Here is a 21,226-nt window from a genome sequence, read left to right as displayed (position 1 = left end):
ATATGGAAAGAGGTTCTCTCTAACCTTTGTTTCATCTAGTCCAAATCATACCTTTAGTTTGGAAACAAAGGCCAATGAGAGATTTCCTTCCTCCCAGATATTCCAGATATCAAACTGGTATAATATCTCAGGCATCCCCAGTCACCTTAAACTTCAATTGGCTTCTTTCTATGATTCGGAACAGTGTTTCTCAAACTTAGCCCATTTTGTAGGGCAATTCTGTGAGCTGAAATCCACACATCATAAAGTTGATAAGGCTGAGAAACACTGACCTATAGTAGGAGCACTTCTGAACTACTGCAGTGACAAGCAAATTGTTCTGAATGTCTGCTTATAACTGGGGGCTGTAATTAAGCCAGGGGCATTTGTTCAGGTATTGAACAAGCTCAGTTTCCTAGTTCATTCTCCATGTCTTGCCATGGTAGTTACTGCCTTTTCAAAAAATTTTCCAGGCTTTTTAAATCCTCTGTTGGGAAGTGAGTTGCTGGGGACTGACAAAGAATAGCAATATACACAGATTAGCTATATGGGAGTTGGGAGGGGGAAAAATAAGGACAAAATAAGCCTCAAATGTTATTTTCAAATATGAACCAATACTTTAGGGAACTATGTCTGTGATGAGTTATAATATTAATAATCATTTCATTTTAGTAATCTATGTCCACAGCAGAGAAATGCAAAGAGCCATAAAACATCCAGACGAGCAGCAGATGAATTGTTCAGTGTTGTGTGGGGGAAGGCTGCATTTAATAATTAAAGCTAATTCTATACCAATGGAACTTTGTATTTCAACAGAAGCATTAAATGGACTGAATTCTCAACTTAGGAAGACGACGGCAATTCAGCTTCGCAGTATTCTATATGAATCAAAGGGAATAAATTTGGTTGTAAGAGAAATAACAAGAGAAGCTGATCTGCCTGAAAGATGTCTGTCTTTCAGCTAATGTTTCCCATGTACATGTTGGAGAATCAAGAGATTTTTTTTCCCCCTGGATCATGTCATTTCAGAGAACAAGTCGCAAGCTTGAACGTTTCATTCCTAATTTCATCTCATCCACCATATGAAAAAAATGGATATGTTGGAGGAAAAAGTTAATCCCTCTCCGTCTCTCTCACATGCAATTTTATATTTGAATAGGGGACCCTACTCTTACAGTTTTCCAGTGGGACAATCCAGGAGAAGTTTCAGGACTGGAAAGGGATGTATCAACAGGGTGAAAGGAAAAGGAAAAGAGCAAAGGGGGAAGGGGCAAGAGGGGAAAAGAGGAAAGGCAAAGGAATGTATCTATGAAAATACGTTTCAAGTCACGATTTTATGAGTGCAGAACCAAATAACATATATCTCAGGGAATCCAAAACATATTCAGATACAGGGCAGTGCAGACTGAATTTTTATCTATGACTAATATGGGGAAAAATACAGCACTTGATTCTGGTTGTCCAAAACACAGCAATGAAAGAACAAACACAGAGCATCTGGACCAGGGGTAGGCAACCTCGGCTCTTTTATGACTCATGGACTTCAACTCCCAGAATTCCTGAGCCAGCTATGCTTATGATTAATTATTGTAACTATGATTTATAATCTATAACCTATTACTTGCTGTTTATATGTACACTGTGAGCTTATGCACTGCAGACAAACTCCTTGTGTGTCCAATCATATTTGGACAATAAAAAATATTCTACTCTACTCTACTCTACTCTACTCTACTCTACTCTACTCTACTCTACTCTATTCTGTACTATTCTCAATAGTTACATGCTCTCCTTGAACCACATTTCTGTACTTATTACAATCTTTCCCATTCAAATAACCAAATTAAGCTGTATGGTTTCTTGTCATTTAAAGTGTGAAATTGTAGGAAATGGCAGTGTAAGCCTTAACATAGGCTTAACTTAATTTTTTAGAAAGACAAAGCAAAATTTCCCTCCCTCCTCAAATTCAAGACGTCATTTATCAACTTCGCCCATCTGCATGATGAATTATGCTACTTTTTCCTGGCTTTATGACATTCTCCCTAGGCCTTTCCGAAACCATAGTTCTAGGGGGGGGGGAGTCCCCATAGAGCATCAGTTCTTCAGTTTATTGTTCTCAAGATACATTGGACTAGTCCAGGGGTAGGCAACCTCGGCTCTCTATGCTGGCTCAGGAATTCTGGGAGTTGAAGTCCACGAGTCATAAAAGAGCCGAGGTTGCCTACCCCTGATCTGGACAAAGACAGCACCTTGGCTCTAGGAAAGAGAATAGATCCCAGAAGGCAGTTTCCACTGGGAAATCGCCCACTTTAATATTCCAGAGGAAATGCAGCAAAGTGATCTTCAGCTCAGAGCTCATCAGCTCAACTGCTCAATCAGCAGTGTTGAAGAGATGCCCTGATTTCAGCTACAGAGATTTTGTATCTTTGTTATCTATGGTATATTTCTATTACAATGAATAGGAGGATGGGGGAGGCCTTGCTGAACTCACCCAAATTCACACGTGCAGTGAGATCTGAACCAGGGACCTCTTGGTTAAGCACCTTGTACTTTTGCTCTCCGTTACTACTTTAACTCTTAGTAGAAACGGTATCCGGTGATATGGTCCAATAATTACACAGATTGTGACACCAATTTTGAGAGACAATTGTCAGTTGGGGGAAAATGCTGGATGACTAACACAGCCAGAAAGATTCTTTGGGGAATTGGGAATTTGATAATGATAAGGAAAGACACACATGCTCATTCTTTGATTACAACTGTTCGCTCCAAATTCGCTAAAGAAGCCTTCGCTAACCATATGCACTTCGTACGTGTTATACTAGCTCCAATCACCCCTAGCCAATAATGACTAAGGATGGTGACAGCTATCGTCAAAAATATCTAGATTACTTCAAGTCTGGAAAAGCCATAGCAACTGATCTAAAACAATCACAATAAGGCACATCCAACAGTGATTTATCTGTTCCACTTTTGAAGTTTAGCTTGGTAAAATGAGAGAATCCCAAGATAAAAATTTTTATTTTTTTTATTTTAATCCCATTTATATTCCGCCCTTCTCCGAAGACTCAGGGCGGCTTACAAGCTTAGCAGTAGCCTTCATTCTATGTATATGCCTGCTTATTAGGGCTTTCACACACACCCCCAAGCGGCATTATTTTTTTTTAAAATTTTATTAAATTTATTATTTAAAAACATTGGACACGGTACAAACGGACTGACAAACCTTCTTGTCTACAATATTCATATATATATATATATATATATATACACCTAAAATACACTTAAATACACTTAAGATACAAATCAGTTAAGTATAATACAATACTTAGAACAGTGAGCCAATCTGTAAGACCTAATAGAGACCTTCCTTTTGTTCCCGCCAAAGATAGAATTTATTCCAAATTCTGTAGTAATCTGATTGATCTTTATTTTTAAATTCCAGAGTTAATTTATCCATTTCTGCGCATTCCCAAATTTTCCTAATTACCTCATTTTCTACTGGGATTTCATTCCTTTTCCAGTTTTGAGCAAATGACATTCTTGCTACTGTAATAATGTGAATCATCAGATACAACTCGTCTTTAGGGTATTTCTCTTTTGTTATGCCCAATAAGAAAAATTCTGGACTAAACTCAACTTCTTGTCGTAATATTTCTTTCAGCCATGTCCAAATCATTTTCCAAAATCTTTGTGATTTACTACAGGACCACCACGTATGAAAGTATGTACCTAGTTCTTCGGAGCACTTCCAACATTTGGGAGATACTGTCTTATACATCTTAGCTAAACGTGCTGGAGGAAGATGCCATCGATAGAACATTTTGAATAGGTTTTCTTTGTAAGATGAAGCCAGTGTTATTCTTTTATTTCTGTCCCAGAGCGTTTGCTATGTATCAAGATCAATGCCATGTCCCAGATTTTTAGCCCAAGTCAACATAGGGTCCTTCACTTGTTCTTCGAACAGCTTGTATCCCAGAAGCAGATTGTATAATTTCTTTATCTGTTTATTATCTGGGCCCAATAATATTTTATCCAAGGCCGTTTCCTGGGTGTTTATCCCCCATTCCTTTTTATCCTTCCCGAATCTTGATTGAATCTGTAAGTAGGCCCACCAATCCAGTTTTATACCTTGTGAATCTAATTCATTTCTAGACTTCAATTCCCCCTCCTCATTCATAATATCCTTATATGAAATTATGTTACCCAAATTGAATAGATTTGGGTAAACAATCGCTTCGAGAGTGGATAGCCAGACTGGTACTTTAGTATAATTGTGAATTCTAATTTTGTTCCAAATGTTAAATAATGCTTGCCTAATCCGATGTTTTTGAAAGTGTGAGGATAATCCTTGTTTCTCCGTCCATAAAAAAGCGTGCCAGCCAAATTGTAAATCGTGACCCTCTAAAGTCAGTAATCTCCTATTTTTCAAAATTATCCATTCTCTAATCCAATTTAGAGCCGCGGCATGGTAATATAATCCCCAGTCTGGCAGTCCAAGCGGCATTATTACAAAGTCAGCTTATTGCCCCCAACAATCTGGGTCCTCATTTTACCTACCTCGGAAGGATGGAAGGCTGAGTCAACCTTGAGCCTGGTGGGATGCGAACCTGCACTAATTGCAGGCAGCTGGTGTTACTTAAGGAGGCATTAGCCCACTGCTCCACCAAGGCTCTTTTTAAAAATGGGTCACATAGCCCCTATAATGCTTATTGTCCTGATGCAAAAGTAACAAAAGTGTGAACCTTGCCCTTAAAAGTACTCCTTAAAGAATGGCAAATTCTTTTGAAATGGGTAAATGACAGAGTAGAGATGAGTCCACATTCTAAGAAGCAAGCTTTTTCCCAAAATGAGGGACTCCAGATGCATTGCCTTTACTGGCTGAGAATTCTGGGATCCAAAATCTTTAGAAAGCAACATTACAAAGCCTGACCAGATCGGTTGCTTTGCCAAATGTGATGTAGTTGCTAAGCCAGCCTTAAGTGCTTATAGAAAAATCTTGGGGCCCTTTTCTTCTGCAGAAATAATGGAATTGCTCCTGAGAAACAAATAACAAAACCTCAGTGGTGCTGTTTCCAAATAGTTTATTTCATAGAACAGAGAGGTTCTCTCCTTACTGAAAGTCTTTATAGAAAGCACTCACGGGAGTGCAACAGCCACGTAACTGAGCGAAAGAGAGATAGGCTTCAACATGATTGGACTGGGATGGTGGGGTGGGAGAGCACCATCTGCTCTTTTTCATATTGTGGCAACATCAACATATTCCCTTCTTGCTATTCTACAAAAAGTAACTACATTGGCAATCAGCAAAATTATTGAGGCCTCTCCCATTCCTTTGTAAAATGGAGTAGGAAATTCATTTCTTATAACAGCCATTACATAGAACTGCATGCTTCCAGGAATGCACGATTCATAAACCTGTGTTAAATAAAACATACTCATCAGGAAAAGCGTATTGTATGAATCTAAAAATAGGTTAATTTACTAATCAAATGAGTCTATGCGAAGCCAGCTTTTAAGTGCAGAACAGGCATTCAATGTGGAGAGATGTCACTTCCCTCCCTGTACCTTAAATGGAGAAGCAATATTTTATTTATTTATTCTATTACTTTTTACCCCATCTTGCTCACAGAGCTTGAAGTTTAGCCACTTCAGGATATCAATTTCATAACAAAGTGCAACACAATAATGATTCACTAAAGCAAGCTAAGTCCCTAGATAAAAGGAAAAGCAGTAGAAAATTAGTTAGGCTCATTCCCCAATGCAATATGGCAGGCATATCCCTTCCTAAACTTCTTGCTAAGCTGCCCTGAAGCCTCCTGCAAGGGCACCAAGTCACTTGGGTAGCTCAGCTATTCATGAGCTGGGGGAGAGGAAAGACCTCAGGGAACAGATATCCATGGGTATCCTCTCATCAGGAAAATTGTCATCCACAAGTTCCACAGTCCTCAGGGTTCTGCAAACTGCTAAATTACTCAACACTACACAATCATGTGTAAGTGCCGTCTCTTGCGACGATCGCTTTGATAAGTGCCAAGAACAATTTACAGATCCAAAACTAAAATATCTACAGGTTTCTTCTCCATGATTTTGGGGGTGTAGGGGGGAAGGGGGCAGAAAAACCTGTGAAGAAAATAAGGAGGCTTGTAAACATAAAGGATAATTATTTGGACCCTTCAGTGCAATTTGCATTTAAGGACAAGTGGGGGGGGAGCAAGTACCTTTATCATCCATGTCTTTCCCACTCATAATGTTACATCATGGAGCCAAAGAAATAAGGCCTAGGATTCCCCCCAGCACCCACACAGCAGCAGTTGTGTGTGAAAATATGTAAAAGTAGGAAGAGAAGAGTAGGAGGTTTTATTTTTAAAAGCAACAAGTTTGCGTTTCAGGGAGACGACAGGAGTGGAAACCTGCCCACCCATCTGTGGCTTCTATCCCTTCTGTTTCTCATTCCAGGTTACTTTTTCTCCCCTTTGGCATTTCAATCTCAGACATGACCTAGCAGAAAGTAAAGGAGAGTCTGCAGAATAAATAGGTAAAGGTAAAGGTTCCCCCTCACATGCGTGCTAGTCGTTTCCAACTCTAGGGGCCGGTGCTCATCTCCGTTTCAAAGCCGAAGAGCCAGCGCTTGTCCGAGGACGTCTCCGTGGTCATGTGGCTGGCATGACTAGACACCAAAGGCGCACGGAACGCTATTACCTTCCCACCATAGTGGTCCCTATTTTTCTACTTGCATTTTTACGTGCTTTCGAACTGCTAGGTTGGCAGAAGCTGGGACGAGTAACAGGTGCTCACTCTGCTACGCGGCACTTGGGATTCGACCCGCCAAACTGCCAATCATCTGATCGACAAGCTCAGCATTCTAACCCACTGAGCCACTGTGTCCCTTGCAGAATAAATAACAACCCACAAAAGTTGATGGAGGTTGGCTTTCCCCCCACCTCTCTTTTATGTCTAAAATTCAGCCCCTTAATTCATCTTGCCATGTGGCTGCTATATGCTGGGTTTCAACGGCCAGAGTTACTTTTCTCATGTCCCACTTTGGCCTTAATTTCTGTCCTTCTTCAACACACTTCCAATTCTACACATATTCTCTTTCACATCAATTGGATGAATTGGAATGTTTCCATCAGCCTATTGCAGCTTTATGCCAGCTACGCCAATGCCGTACTGCAGTGTAGCTCAACCTTGGCCACTTGAAGATGTCAGGACTTCCCCAGGGCTGGCTGGGGAATTCTGGGAGTTGAAGTCCAGACGTCTTCAAGTGGCCAAGGTTGAGAAACACTGCCATATTGTGCTCCGCTAGCATAAGTAATCCAATGGACATATACTGAGTGTGCGTGAAGCTTTCTGAGTGAAGTTTTCACACCCTTCAGTGGTGCCACAAGTGACCACTCTGATCAACAGGTAAACAAGGCATCTCATCCATTTTTAACCAACAGAATTTTCATCAAATGCCTTTAACCTAGTCTGGTTTTCAGATGATAAAGAAGTGCGCGTGCACACACACACACACACACACACACACACACAAAGATTGAGGCACAAGGCAAGAATGGGATTTGCAAGAATTGTAAGAGGCAGGAAAGCAGAATGAAATCCAGGAGATACGATCTGCTGGAGAGTCACTACTATTCTGAGACACAAAATTTTCCATTAACACACAAGTTACATACCTCTCTCCACTGTTTGGTCTCTATGCCCTGAGTATACAGCACACACACTGTAAAGAGGGGGAAAAATCACAAGTTACTAAGCCACAGGCACAAAGAAAAGAATTTAGCCCTAGTGTCACATAGCACAGACTGTATTAGGTAGACTTCACAAGCTTCTGCAAGATGAAAAGCTAAACACAATTACTGAAGCTTGATTCCCCCACTGATGAGATTGGGGAAGGGGGAGAGGGCTGGATTCTTGAAAATTGTAAAGCTATGGTGCATTATTTCTTTTTCTACCCCTTTTTCTTTTAAAAGATTATTTCTATGAACCCCAAAATAGCATCTAAATTTCTTTTTCCTTTTTGCTATTAATGAAAAGCCTTTCCCTGCAAGCTCAAAAAGGCAAGAAGGGGGTGGATTCTAGGTCTAGGTTATAATGGAAAATTGGAATGGAAACAAATTGCAACAAATGCTAGAACTCATGATTTGATCAGGCCTTAGATTCAAATCACATCTAAGGAGCACATTTTGAACTGTGTGACATCTTAAAATTCCACCATCTTTTTCTTTTTTTCTTTTGTATTTGTGTTTGATCTTCATAATGTCTGATGGGTTTAGGGGTATTTTATAGTTTTGTATTAATTTATTGAATAGGGCTGTAGTATTTAATGTTTTTTTTTATTTTTGTATATTGTATTTTATTGCATTGCCCTGTACACCGCCCTGAGTCCTTCGGGAGAAGGGCGGTATATAAATTAAATTAAATAAATAAATAAAAATAAATAATAATCTTATGAGGTAAACTGACTGACAGAAACTGGTTAGGCAAGTATCTCAACTCAGCATCCTAACCACTCTGTCCCATACAGCAGCTCAAAAGAGTGGATCCTTTACTTTTACACCTCAGCTCCATTAATCTGAGTAACAGAAATTTCACGAGTATGATTGATTGCTATTGTCTTCCCACATAATGGAGTAGCACAAGAGTTATTTGCCTTAGCTTATAGGAGGAAAAAGGAAGGCTCTTTTGGAATCAGAAGTTGCATCACATTCAACTGGGAACTACCACATGCCAAGGCAAGTCCTATACTAAAATTAGTGTCACTAGAACTCTTGTCAGAAAGAACAAAAAACACTGCAGCTTAATTCCATCCAAATTCATTAGATTCAGTGGGTTTACTCTGTTGAATAAAACTAGACTCACCTTGGCAAAATGGGTAGCATAGAAGTTTAATAAATAAACAAACATGGGAAATTCAGATTTAATCCCCAGTTCCTCAACAGCAATAAAAAAACCTGATGATTGAGGATTCACTGTCTTCTCTCAGCTTAAGCTATATATTTTTTGTGAAAACTTCTCAGCTTAACCTATTTTTTGTAAAGATAATACAAAGTAGGGGGAGAAGACATTGAGTTCCTAGAATAAAAATAGAATATAAATAAAAGGAATAACTAAACCAATAGCCTTTGGGTTGTAGCCTTAATTTATTGTCTAAATCCATAAAGAGAAAGTTCTGCCATGTTTCTTTTGATTCCAGTTTTGGGTTGACCCTTCCTACAACAAACTTTTTTTTTCTTGCTTCCCCTTCTGTATAAGTAGCAAAGAAGCAGCTGGGCTGTAAAGTAGAAAAAGGGCCAAGGCGAGATGCTCAGAAATTACCTTGTTGGTTTTTTTTCCACTGAGAAGCGGATACTTGCTTCTATAAGTCAAATACTTTCAACAAAATGACAAGAGACCCAATGTGGTCTACTGGTTAAGGCACCATCCTAGAAACAAGGAAATTGTGAGTTCTATTCCCAATTTAGGCAGGAAAGACAGCTGGGTGACTCTGAGCCACTCATTCTCTCTCAGCCCAATTCCCCTCACAGGGTTGCTGTTGTTGTTGTTGTTGTGTGTGTGTGTGTGGGGGGGAAATAAGAGGACAAAGAATATTAGGTTTTTTTTGCTGCCTCGAGTTATTTATACAAATAAAGGAAGATAAAAAAGCAACATCACAAGGTTGTACATGACATGCATTTTTTTAAAAAAAATAACTCGAATTGGGACACAGCGATGCTGCTTTTACCATCTGATCTCCTTGTGGCTACCTCCTATCAAAGCCTACCCTACTACTATGCTAAATGCAGAATCAGAGAACTGTAGCTCCTTTCTCTGCAAAGAAATCACAGAAAACCAAACAAGATTTTTAAATTACCCAATAATGTGTTTCACTAATATATTTGGCTCACTTTCAATTGCTCCCCATTACTAAAGCATAGCAAAAATGTAAAAATGATTAATGAGACTTTAATGAAGAGAAGCTGCCAGAGAGCAAATGATGTCCCACTAAGCTTTTTTTCATGTTCTGCTGTTCATGTCTTTTATCTGCCTAAGGATTTATACATACTAGTTGTAATCTCAGTGCTAATCAAAGGAATTAGAACTTCACAAGCTGAATCTGCAACAACGTGCTACAGTGCAAAATACTACTGTTCAGAAATCTAGACTGTCACAACATCTTCCATGACTACTCCATACTATCCCCCACTGTGCTAATTACATTCTAAGACTCCAAAGTTTGGCCAATCTTTACTGCAGCGGTGGTGTTGGGGAACCATGGCCCCTTTATAATTTATGGACTTCAACTCCCAGAATTCCTAAGCCAGGGTGGCTAGCTCAGGAATTCTGGGAGTTCAATTCTACAAGTCATAAAAGGGCCATCATTCCCCACTCCTGCTTTACTGGTTTCTGTGAGTTGTCTCCCTTCCCAGTGGCATCGTTTAGTTGACATAATTTTAAAAATCTAACTTATTTTGGCATTTCTGACAACTTTTCTCATATACCTAATATTATACTGTGTTCTTTCTGTTTATTCTGGCACTCAAGGTGGTTTAGGTTAAGCTTCTCCAAAACCAGTTATTTCCCTGTGTCATGGATACAGATGGTGCTTATTTTGCATACATAAGTATCAGACTAGGAGAGTCAGTTAACATATATTAGCAATCAATGCACTGTTACCTTCGTTCTATTGGGAAAAGGATGATATAGAACTAAAATAAAAATAAAATAAAAACACTGGACAGCACATACCGTATATACTTGAGTATAAGCCGAATTTTTCAGCCCACTTTTTGGGCTGAAAAAATCCACTTCGGCTTATACTCCAGTCAACAAAAAAAAAGAACTTACCGAGGACTTGCGCGCGGCCGAGCTACTTTGCCTGACGCTGCTGGGGTCGCCCGGGCGCCTCTGCTCGCCCTCAGCAGCACCTGGCCCGGAATCACATGCGAAACAAGCCCGGCAGAGGAGCCGGAGCGGCGAGCAGAGGCGCCCGGCCCAGATCCTGCAAGGCCCGGCCGAGACGCGCCCCCAACAGCGGAGCTGCTCCGGCTCCTCTGCCGGGCTTGTTTTGCATGTGAGCTACTTTGCCTGATGCTGAGAAGACCCGCTTGGGCACTCGGGTTGGTGTCAGTCTCCGCAGGCCCTTCTAGTTTCCAGGAACGTCAAGCGCGCTTGGCTCTCCACCCCCACGGCAGGGCAGGGCAGGGCAGAGACTTGCTCGCCCTTCTGACGGCCCTGAAGAGAAACGAAGGGCTTGCAAACTCCCCGCGAGAAGCTGGGCGAAGCGCGCGGCTGGGCGAGTGTGTGCCTGCGCGCGTATTTACGAAAGAAACGCTCCGAGAGTTCTTCTTTCTCCGCCCCCTTGGGGGGAACTCTAGCGACTGCTGTAGCCGCGCTTCTCTTCTCGGCTCCGAAAATAGGGATTTCTACTCTCTCTCTCTCTCTCTCTCTCCCCTCCCCACCCCGCATTCTCCTGCCTCTTTGATTGCGACAATAAAAGGGCGAAGGGTGCGCTGGTTTCTTCCTCCTTCCTCCCCCCCTCCCCTCCCCTCCCTGATTGTCAGGTGAGGCAGCTGGAGGTCTGGCCGGGAGATTGTAGCCGTTTTGAAACGCCGCGTCTTGAAACGCCCGATCAGCTGATTTTCGGGTGGAAGAGCCGCGGCTTGAATCTGTTTGCATCTGCCTGAATTAGACCGAAACGGCCTGAATTTGACCAGAGTTGCTTTGTAATGGCTGGAGGAACTGCAGAGGAGGTCTTGCCGGGAGATTGTGGCCGTTTTGAAACGCCACGGCTTGAAACGCCCGATCAGCTGATTTTCGGGGCGGAAAGAGCCACTGCTTGAATCTGCTTGTATTTGTTTGAACTTAACCAGAAACGGCTCGTAATGGCTGGAGGAACTGCGGAGGGAGTGAATGCTCCAGCCTGGAATATTTGGAAAGGCTGGGGGAACCGGATGAACTGCAGCTTAAGCGACTGTTGCCGGAGGAGCCATGGCTTGAAACGCCCCAGTTTTGGGGCAGCGTTTGCTTGTTCCCTCCCTCCCTCCCTCCCTCCCTCCCCTCTAAATCCTTCCTTCCTTCCTTCCTTCCTTCCTTCCTTCCTTCCTTCCTCCCTCCCTCCCCTTTCCCTCCTCTCTAAATCCTTCCTTCCTTCCTTCCTTCCTTCCTTCCTTCCTTCCTTCCTTCCCCAGCCCTAATCCGGAAAGTGGAAGGAAAGAAGAGTAAAGGCTGGGCGGAGGAGGAGGGGAAGTTTAAAAAGGGGGCGGCGTTCCCTTTAAAAAGCCGCCCGCCACGCCGCGCTCCCTCGCAGCACTCGCGGCGGCTGGCTTCTTGGCTCCCGGTCTCCCCCAGGCTTCCCGGCTGTGATTGGCGAGCGAGCCTCCCGAGCTCCGGCGGCCGTGACATCAGCAGAAGCGGAGCAAGCAAAAGCGAAGGGGGAAGTCTCCCCTCGTCCCGGGAGACTCTCGCTTCCCCCCACCCCCCACCCCCCACCCTCCCTACATCCCGAGCCTTCCAGATCTTCGCCTGCCTACTCGCGAGCAGGCATGTTTTCCAGCCAATCCGGGCCTGGGAGCAGGGCGCCGGCGGCACGTCCACTTTCCCCGCACTCTCCGTTCAGACGGCGCCCTTTGAGCCTGGAGTGATGCGGACGTCGGAAAAGGGCGCCGGGCGAAAGCAGCGAAGCGGGATCGCCGCGTGCCCCCCACTCCTCCTCCTCCTCCTCCTCTTCTTCTTCCTCCTCCTGGTCGGCTTGACACCCCCATTTCGGCTGCTTCGCAAACTGCTTCCTCCACCCCACCCCACCCCACCTCACCCCTCCCCGCAAAAGATGCCGGGGTCGACAGCGTTTTTTCTACCCGGAACAAGCAAACACGCAGGCAACCCTGCACTATTCAGCTCAGTGAAGTCACGCTTGAAACGGCTTGAAACGCCCGATCAGCTGATTTTCGGGGCGGAAAGCGTGCGGTGTTGTTGTGTTTTTTTTCCTCCCCCCGAAAGTGAACGGCAGCTTTCCGTACTAGTGTATTGGCATGTCAAGACACCAGCACAAAAACCAAGGTACAAGGAGCCCTCCTTCAGTCATTATTGAAACATTTGATCAGCCCAACTTCTTCTTCTTATTATTATTATTATTAAATCTGTTTTTTAACCAAGCGTGACTTCACTGAGCTGAATAGATGCCGGGGTCGACAGCGTTTTTTCTACCCGGAACAAGCAAACACGCAGGCAACCCTGCACTATTCAGCTCAGTGAAGTCACGCTTGGTTAAAAAACAGATTTAATAATAATAATAAGAAGAAGAAGAAGTTGGGCTGATCAAATGTTTCAATAATGACTGAAGGAGGGCTCCTTGTACCTTGGTCTTTGTGCTGGTGTCTTGACATGCCAATACACTAGTACGGAAAGCTGCCGTTCACTTTCGGGGGGAGGAAAAAAAACACAACAACACCGCACGCTTTCCGCCCCGAAAATCAGCTGATCGGGCGTTTCAAGCCGTTTCAAGCGTGACTTCACTGAGCTGAATAGTGCAGGGTTGCCTGCGTGTTTGCTTGTTCCGGGTACAAAAAACGCTGTCGACCCCGGCATCTTTTGCGGGGAGGGGTGAGGTGGGGTGGGGTGGGGTGGAGGAAGCAGTTTGCGAAGCAGCCGAAATGGGGGTGTCAAGCCGACCAGGAGGAGGAAGAAGAAGAAGAGGAGGAGGAGGAGGAGGAGTGGGGGGCACGCGGCGATCCCGCTTCGCTGCTTTCGCCCGGCGCCCTTTTCCGACGTCCGCATCACTCCAGGCTCAAAGGGCGCCGTCTGAACGGAGAGTGCGGGGAAAGTGGACGTGCCGCCGGCGCCCTGCTCCCAGGCCCGGATTGGCTGGAAAACATGCCTGCTCGCGAGTAGGCAGGCGAAGATCTGGAAGGCTCGGGATGTAGGGAGGGTGGGGGGTGGGGGGTGGGGGGAAGCGAGAGTCTCCCGGGACGAGGGGAGACTTCCCCCTTCGCTTTTGCTTGCTCCGCTTCTGCTGATGTCACGGCCGCCGGAGCTCGGGAGGCTCGCTCGCCAATCACAGCCGGGAAGCCTGGGGGAGACCGGGAGCCAAGAAGCCAGCCGCCGCGAGTGCTGCGAGGGAGCGCGGCGTGGCGGGCGGCTTTTTAAAGGGAACGCCGCCCCCTTTTTAAACTTCCCCTCCTCCTCCGCCCAGCCTTTACTCTTCTTTCCTTCCACTTTCCGGATTAGGGCTGGGGAAGGAAGGAAGGAAGGAAGGAAGGAAGGAAGGAAGGAAGGAAGGAAGGAAGGAAGGATTTAGAGAGGAGGGAAAGGGGAGGGAGGGAGGAAGGAAGGAAGGAAGGAAGGAAGGAAGGAAGGATTTAGAGGGGAGGGAGGCAGGGAGGGAGGGAGGGAACAAGCAAACGCTGCCCCAAAACTGGGGCGTTTCAAGCCATGGCTCCTCCGGCAACAGTCGCTTAAGCTGCAGTTCATCCGGTTCCCCCAGCCTTTCCAAATATTCCAGGCTGGAGCATTCACTCCCTCCGCAGTTCCTCCAGCCATTACGAGCCGTTTCTGGTTAAGTTCAAACAAATACAAGCAGATTCAAGCAGTGGCTCTTTCCGCCCCGAAAATCAGCTGATCGGGCGTTTCAAGCCGCGGCGTTTCAAAACGGCCACAATCTCCCGGCAAGACCTCCTCTGCAGTTCCTCCAGCCATTACAAAGCAACTCTGGTCAAATTCAGGCCGTTTCGGTCTAATTCAGGCAGATGCAAACAGATTCAAGCCGCGGCTCTTCCACCCGAAAATCAGCTGATCGGGCGTTTCAAGACGCGGCGTTTCAAAACGGCTACAATCTCCCGGCCAGACCTCTAGCTGCCTCACCTGACAATCGGGGAGGGGAGGGGAGGGGAGGGGGGGAGGAAGGAGGAAGAAACCAGCGCACCCTTCGCCCTTTTATTGTCGCAATCGAAGAGGCAGGAGAATGCGGGGTGGGGAGGGGAGAGAGAGAGAGAGAGAGAGTAGAAATCCCTATTTTCGGAGCCGAGAAGAGAAGCGCGGCTACAGCAGTCGCTAGAGTTCCCCCCAAGGGGGCGGAGAAAGAAGAACTCTCGGAGCGTTTCTTTCGTAAATACGCGCGCAGGCACACACTCGCCCAGCCGCGCGCTTCGCCCAGCTTCTCGCGGGGAGTTTGCAAGCCCTTCGTTTCTCTTCAGGGCCGTCAGAAGGGCGAGCAAGTCTCTGCCCTGCCCTGCCCTGCCGTGGGGGTGGAGAGCCAAGCGCGCTTGACGTTCCTGGAAACGAGAAGGGCCTGCGGAGACTGACACCAACCCGAGTGCCCAAGCGGGTCTCCTCAGCATCAGGCAAAGTAGCTCACATGCAAAACAAGCCCGGCAGAGGAGCCGGAGCAGCTCCGCTGCTGGGGGCGCGTCTCGGCCGGGCCTTGCAGGATCTGGGCCGGGCGCCTCTGCTCGCCGCTCCGGCTCCTCTGCCGGGCTTGTTTCGCGTGCGAGCTACTTTGCCGGCCGCTGCTGAGGGAAGATCTCTGGAGAGGAGCATAAGGTGAGCTGCTGCATTTCCCAGCCTCGGCTTATACTCGAGTCACCAACTTTTTCCATTTTTTGGGGGTAAAATTAGGGGCTTATATTCGAGTCGGCTTATATTCAAGTATATACGGTATCTCAGAAATATAGGCAATGCAATTATTCAAGCTGAAGAATTGAGGGCCAGAAATAATAAGCTATTAATTCTGGTTTTCAAATGTGCTTGAAATATATACCAGGAGAAGAATTATATATACAGTATAATCTAGCTTAGAGACCCATGCTGGGCATAGTAATTGCTATGTAGGCATGAATATCTACCTTTCAGAGCTGTTTCTGTTTAATACAAAGGAGAAACTCGCTCTGTCTATACTCATTTTATGCATTCAAAGCGAATCACCTGACTAGTGAAAACTGCAATCATCCACACATGTAATGCATTTTTGTGCATTTACTAAAGCCAATAACATATTTTAAAGTAGTAAATAATTGTTTATTTTAAACCAGGAGATATTAATTCTATGTACAATCCAAGATTAGTAAATCCCAGTAATTATAATTATGTATTATGTTTCCCAGATTTAAATTAATGGTTCTTAAAAATATTTAAGTTGGATTTTATTTTGCCCTAAAATTGTAATTTGCACACATTTGCAATATTGGGGACAAGAAATTTTGTGAACAAATGCAAATACTGTAATCAAAACTCATCTTGAAGAAAAGTTCATGCAACACTTACGTACATGGGTCAGACTTGGAGAATGTATCTTTATCCAAAAGATTCCTGGGGGGTGGAGAGTGGGGAGGGGAGGAAAAAATAGAAAGGATTATGTAGGACCTGGATAGATGTGTTTTCAGTTCAGAAATGGAATTGACAAAAACCTCCCTAGTTTTGTTTTGTTGTTTTTTTGCACTGATTCTCAACTGATTTTTTTAAAAAAACAATAATATTAAGTGTTTTGTTTTCCAAATAATTATACACACCCAGAAATGATTGAACTCTGATGAAATTAACAGGAAAGCTATCAGAAGTAACCTAGGGAATTAGAGCTGAAGAATCAAACCAAATAATGCAATAAATAAATACACCAAATCCAAGAAGAATGGGTTTCTCAGACCAAGTCTCCATTCAAGCAAGGTATCTTTCGCTTACAATTACTCAGTAACCATGCTGACTCAGCAGGCAAATCTATAGGCTGAGAACATTTGATTGCCCAAGGAGATACTCCAAATCATACTTATTGTGCTTGGCATACAGAACAACTGTAACAGAATGGCTATTTCTAGATTATATGCTTCCTAACATTAGCCAAGCATTTTCTAATTCACTATTGCTTATGAACAAGTTTTCTCTCTTCAGAAACAACACTTTCTTTCAATCTATTTAGTATTTCATATGATCTCCCAGGACCAGTTTAATCAGCTTCCCTTAATTGACACTTTTTAGATAAGCTGGAATACAGCTCTAATAATTTCAATTAATATTGATTTTACCCATTATGGCCAGGGAAGATGAAAGCTGAAATCTAACATATCTGCAGAACATCAATTCAAATAATGGCCAAACTGTAGGTATCTATACCAAAGCACATGCAAATGAACACAACTGGAGGAAACGTCACTAACAATGTTAAACTAGTTACTTTGCTAAATGAGCCAGCACTGAAGGCACATTAGTTAAGATATTTGGTTTCCTTTCTGCTTTAGCTTTTATTTTCTAAAAAGAATATGTCAAGGAATTATACCAAATTTCACTGTAATTTAGAATTCATTAATTCATTTTTAATGGAAATTCACGTCTCAGTCTTCACAATGGTTACTTGTGACCCTCTAAAGCCCACAAAAAAACTTTAATCAGCCTGAACCAAAATGTTTAGTAATCATTCAAGAATAGTTTAAGCAACAGCTTCATATTTTGTTGCCTTGAATCATTCTGTAAGTAGTACAGAAAAAAAATTAATCTAGCCAGGTAACAAATTATGTTGTTTTGGCACTTTGCACCAATATCATTACTGTCCAATTCAGATTATCCTTTTCACAGCAAAGAAAGCCATAACTGATTCACAAATTCTTGATGTTGATGATGGCTAAAAATAGACTATAACGACTATATTTTCACAAGTTAGTATCTTGATAACTGATGGAATAAAAAATGTAAAAAATATTTCTTTCTTTAAACTTAAAAGGCATTTTTATTCTCTGCCAGGTGGTGTAATCTTTCCTAAAATTGTCATAAATCTCACAATACTAAGATTTTGTCTCGGGAAACTTCCTAACAACTTTACTTCCTTCAAGAATTTGCCTATTTTCAAATAAAAATCCTAATAACAACTATAGTATTGTAACTTTTCTAAGCGCTGTCCAGTACTTGAAGTGCTGAATACAGTATGAAAGCATTACAATAAGACACGACAGTGTCTTATTCTAATGTTTTCAGACTATATTCAGCACTGCAAGTGCTGGACAGCGCTTAGAAAAGTTACAATACTTGTTATTAAGATTTTTATTTGAAAACTGGCAAATTCTTGAAGGAAATAAAGTTCATAAAAGTGTATAGGATTCTTTGCTGATGTGGTTAAATTTTAGATTCTACGCTAATGGCATATTGTGCCATCAGTGAATAGCAGAAATAATGAAGGATTAGAAAGAGCTTAACAGCATTTCAGTTTCAGATCCAGGCCTTTCAATAGCTTATCTTTGAAGCACGCAAGAACACCAATTAAATGTAAGAAGATACACAGACTGAATGCAGAGGGAGCTTGTTTCAACTCCTTGGCACACTTTTTCCTAGAAGAAATCTTTCACTATGTTAAAGACAAACAAACTTCAGAGATCACAGCAGGTCAAGCTGTTGCATTTGGGCAAAGAAGGAGGCAGCTCTGAGTTGAAAGAACTGGGCAGATCAGTAACCAGGGCAATCAAATAAGACTTACCTTTTTCCTGTGTGATTCCCACCTTCCTCAATGTGGAATGCTCTAAGAGTTTTGGGGATACAATTTCCAGAATTTATAGCCAGCATGGCTGAAATTCTAGGGGTTGTAATTTCAACTCTTCTAGAAGACACCATGATGATGTAGCCCAAGGCAAGGTGGGAATGCAGAGCGCAGTAGAAGATACATCAGTCATATTGGGGAGATGAATATTCAGCATCAGGTACAAGAAACTACTGGAAATAACTACCAAGTGAGTCACCCATTATTATTCATTCTTAAGGCTCAAATATTTAGCATCTAGAGAACAATTATTTATCCTCTTTTTCTAGGAAGTGATACCCAGCTATATTAACCAAGAAAGCCTACCTCCTATTTTTAAATTATTTTTTTAAAAAAATCATAATTAAGGAGAAAAATGCCCTGTCCAGTAATATGAGATAAAGCTAACAAGGAGTTCTGGAGTGCAACAGCTGACTCTCCAGGAGTGCAAATAGAAGAGTACAGACTAGAAATGTTAGGTTTGCATATCTCTATGTGTGTATGTGGTGTGTGTATGTGTGTGTGTCTGTATGTGAAGAGCTATGAAGTGATATCCCAGAACTTATTGCAGAGAATAGGTCCCTTCTTTGATATTTCGTACTTAAGCTATACATTTGACCTCACCAAAACCTGCAAGCAAATATAATAGACAGTATAAGAAAGAAGCATGATTTCTAAGTAATGCCCCAGATACCCTTTTCCACATGACCCCTGGCATTCTCTGCAGTGAAGATAGGGGACTTTGTGGGTCAGACACTTAAAAGAGCTCTGCTTTTTCCCTGGAGAATCCTAGGACTTTCAATTATAATCCACTTTCATTGAACAAGATGCCCTATCCCTTACTGACAAGCTGCACTCACTGCCTGGCTATTATGTACAGAAACAGGAGAATGTGTGTAGGCGGCTGCTATGTATTACTTGAATGACCCATAAATCAAGAGAAAGGCACAAATCAAGAGGGGGAAAAAATAAGCCGTGTCACTTCCCTTTTGCATTAAGAATATGGCTACTTTACAAGCAGATTTTTAAATACCAGAAAGTGTGGGGCAAAGAAAGGCACTGTAAAAAAAACCCCCACATAAATAGAAAGGACCAAAATTAGATATATAACAATTTCAGTATTGGTGGATCCATTTGTTCTACTGTTACTAATGTTGGCTTAATAACCTCAGCACTGCCAGCCACTGACAGAATGATGCATTACATTTGTCAGCCTTAACACTCAGGCTTGCAGGAAATCACAGATTTCTAGATCCTCAGCTCTTTAATTCAGTTCTTGGATAGACTTGACAGAAGCCTCCAAGACACAGTACAACTAGTTTAGAATTTTTACTGCAGACAAAAAAGAAGAAGAAGAAGCCCTAACAGAAGAGTTGATTGCGTATAGTATTGCTTATAGAATCCAGAGACTTTATAAATCTATGCCTGCGCATTTAAAATTTCTTCTTTCTACCTTTCCAAGATAATGGACAGTTGGCAGGTCCCTGAATGGCCTTTGGCACCTGATTTGAGGGTCATAAACATAATAGAAAGCAGCCGGGTAATGTTTCACGCTATCAAGGAAGCCATTTTCTGCTGAGCTTACAAAATTACTTGACAGGCCTTAAGCATTTTGAGCAATCACTTTCTACTCTGTCTCTGGCACTAAAATATTCTAGGCTAGTGCCACTGTCTTTTTTATCCTGATGATTCTGGGAAAGTTCAGAATTCTACTATGAAGGTTCCCCATCCCATTTCTCAGGAGTTTGGCCATGTTATACTAAGTTGTGCCTTAAACCAGTCTACCAGATCTGGGCGGTAAAATTTCAGAAGACCACCAGATAGTAGCAAAGAGATATAGAAAGCTCTAGTGCTTTGTTGCCAGCTACTGGTTATCCAGACTTTGTAGCTCAGGTCTGCAACCCCATCTAAGTGTTAACCTCAATGGAAAAACACTTGGCCAGGTTTTCCTCTTCTACTCCCATGCATATTCATAGCTCTTAAAATCATGCTATTGCTCCCTAGTCATTTTCATTACTTAGAATCATGTTTGGTGTATTCCTTCCAACTTCACCATTTATTACAAAAAAGATGATGATCTGATGAAGTTAAAATCTTGCAAAAAGTTCATTCGTACCCAATGATACTTCCTTTTCTCTCCTTTGTTTTCACCACTCTCATCCTCCTTAAAGCATCCAGTGCTGTTTAATCTTACTGACCTGCATATCTTTGTTTATAACATCAGGCATATGATCTGATGACATTATTAATAAAATTATGGGCCTCTGTATAGTGAAGCCCATTAGATGGAATTTAAAATTTTAAAACCTGGGAAGACAAAGAGAACGGTGGGAAATAAAAGCAAGAAGGGCAGCATCTCAGCAATCATGTAGCAAATGCAATCAAGTAACCAAGCAAAAAAACTTTTCATCAAAGCTGGGAAAAAATGAACATGAAGTTGGGTAAGTCGTTTTGGCTCAGATTTAATTATCTTTAATTTGAATTTGAATTTTATTGAATTTATATACCGCCCTTTCCCGTAGGACTCAGGGCGGTTTACAGGGTATATAAAACATCAATACAAAAATTAAGAACAATTTAAAAAGATTAAACTAAATCCCTGAAAAAATATAAAACCCCAGTTAAAACCCCAATTAAAACTCAGCCTGGGCCGGAAAACTCGAGGAGCCAGGTCTTCAGGTCTCGGCGAAATGATCGAAGGTCGGGGGCAGTCCTCAGCTCCACGGGCAGCTGGTTCCAAAGGGCAGGCGCCCCCACAGAGAACGCCCTCCCCCT

The 21,226-nt window shown here is 42.8% G+C and overlaps 1 protein-coding gene across 2 annotated transcripts in view; it reads right to left on the bottom strand.

Annotated features, from left to right (window-relative positions):
* The window catches only part of CPNE5 (copine 5), a gene marked incomplete at its 5' end in the record, with an annotated part of 154,332 nt that overhangs the window by 107,772 nt on the left and 25,334 nt on the right, over window positions 1–21,226 (bottom strand). For both annotated transcript variants that reach the window (XM_081324931.1, XM_081324932.1), the window contains 2 exons: window positions 7,659–7,705; window positions 16,223–16,263. In XM_081324931.1, the coding sequence (XP_081181057.1) occupies window positions 7,659–7,705; window positions 16,223–16,263 (88 nt within the window). The remainder of the gene's footprint in view (window positions 1–7,658; window positions 7,706–16,222; window positions 16,264–21,226) is intronic.

Source organism: Vipera berus, assembly GCF_964194415.1.
Source record: "Vipera berus genome assembly, chromosome: 3".
Classification (NCBI taxonomy): Eukaryota; Metazoa; Chordata; class Lepidosauria; order Squamata; family Viperidae; genus Vipera; species Vipera berus.
The sequence above is the reverse complement of the archived record's forward strand: the minus strand, read 5'-3'. Positions and strand labels throughout refer to the sequence as shown.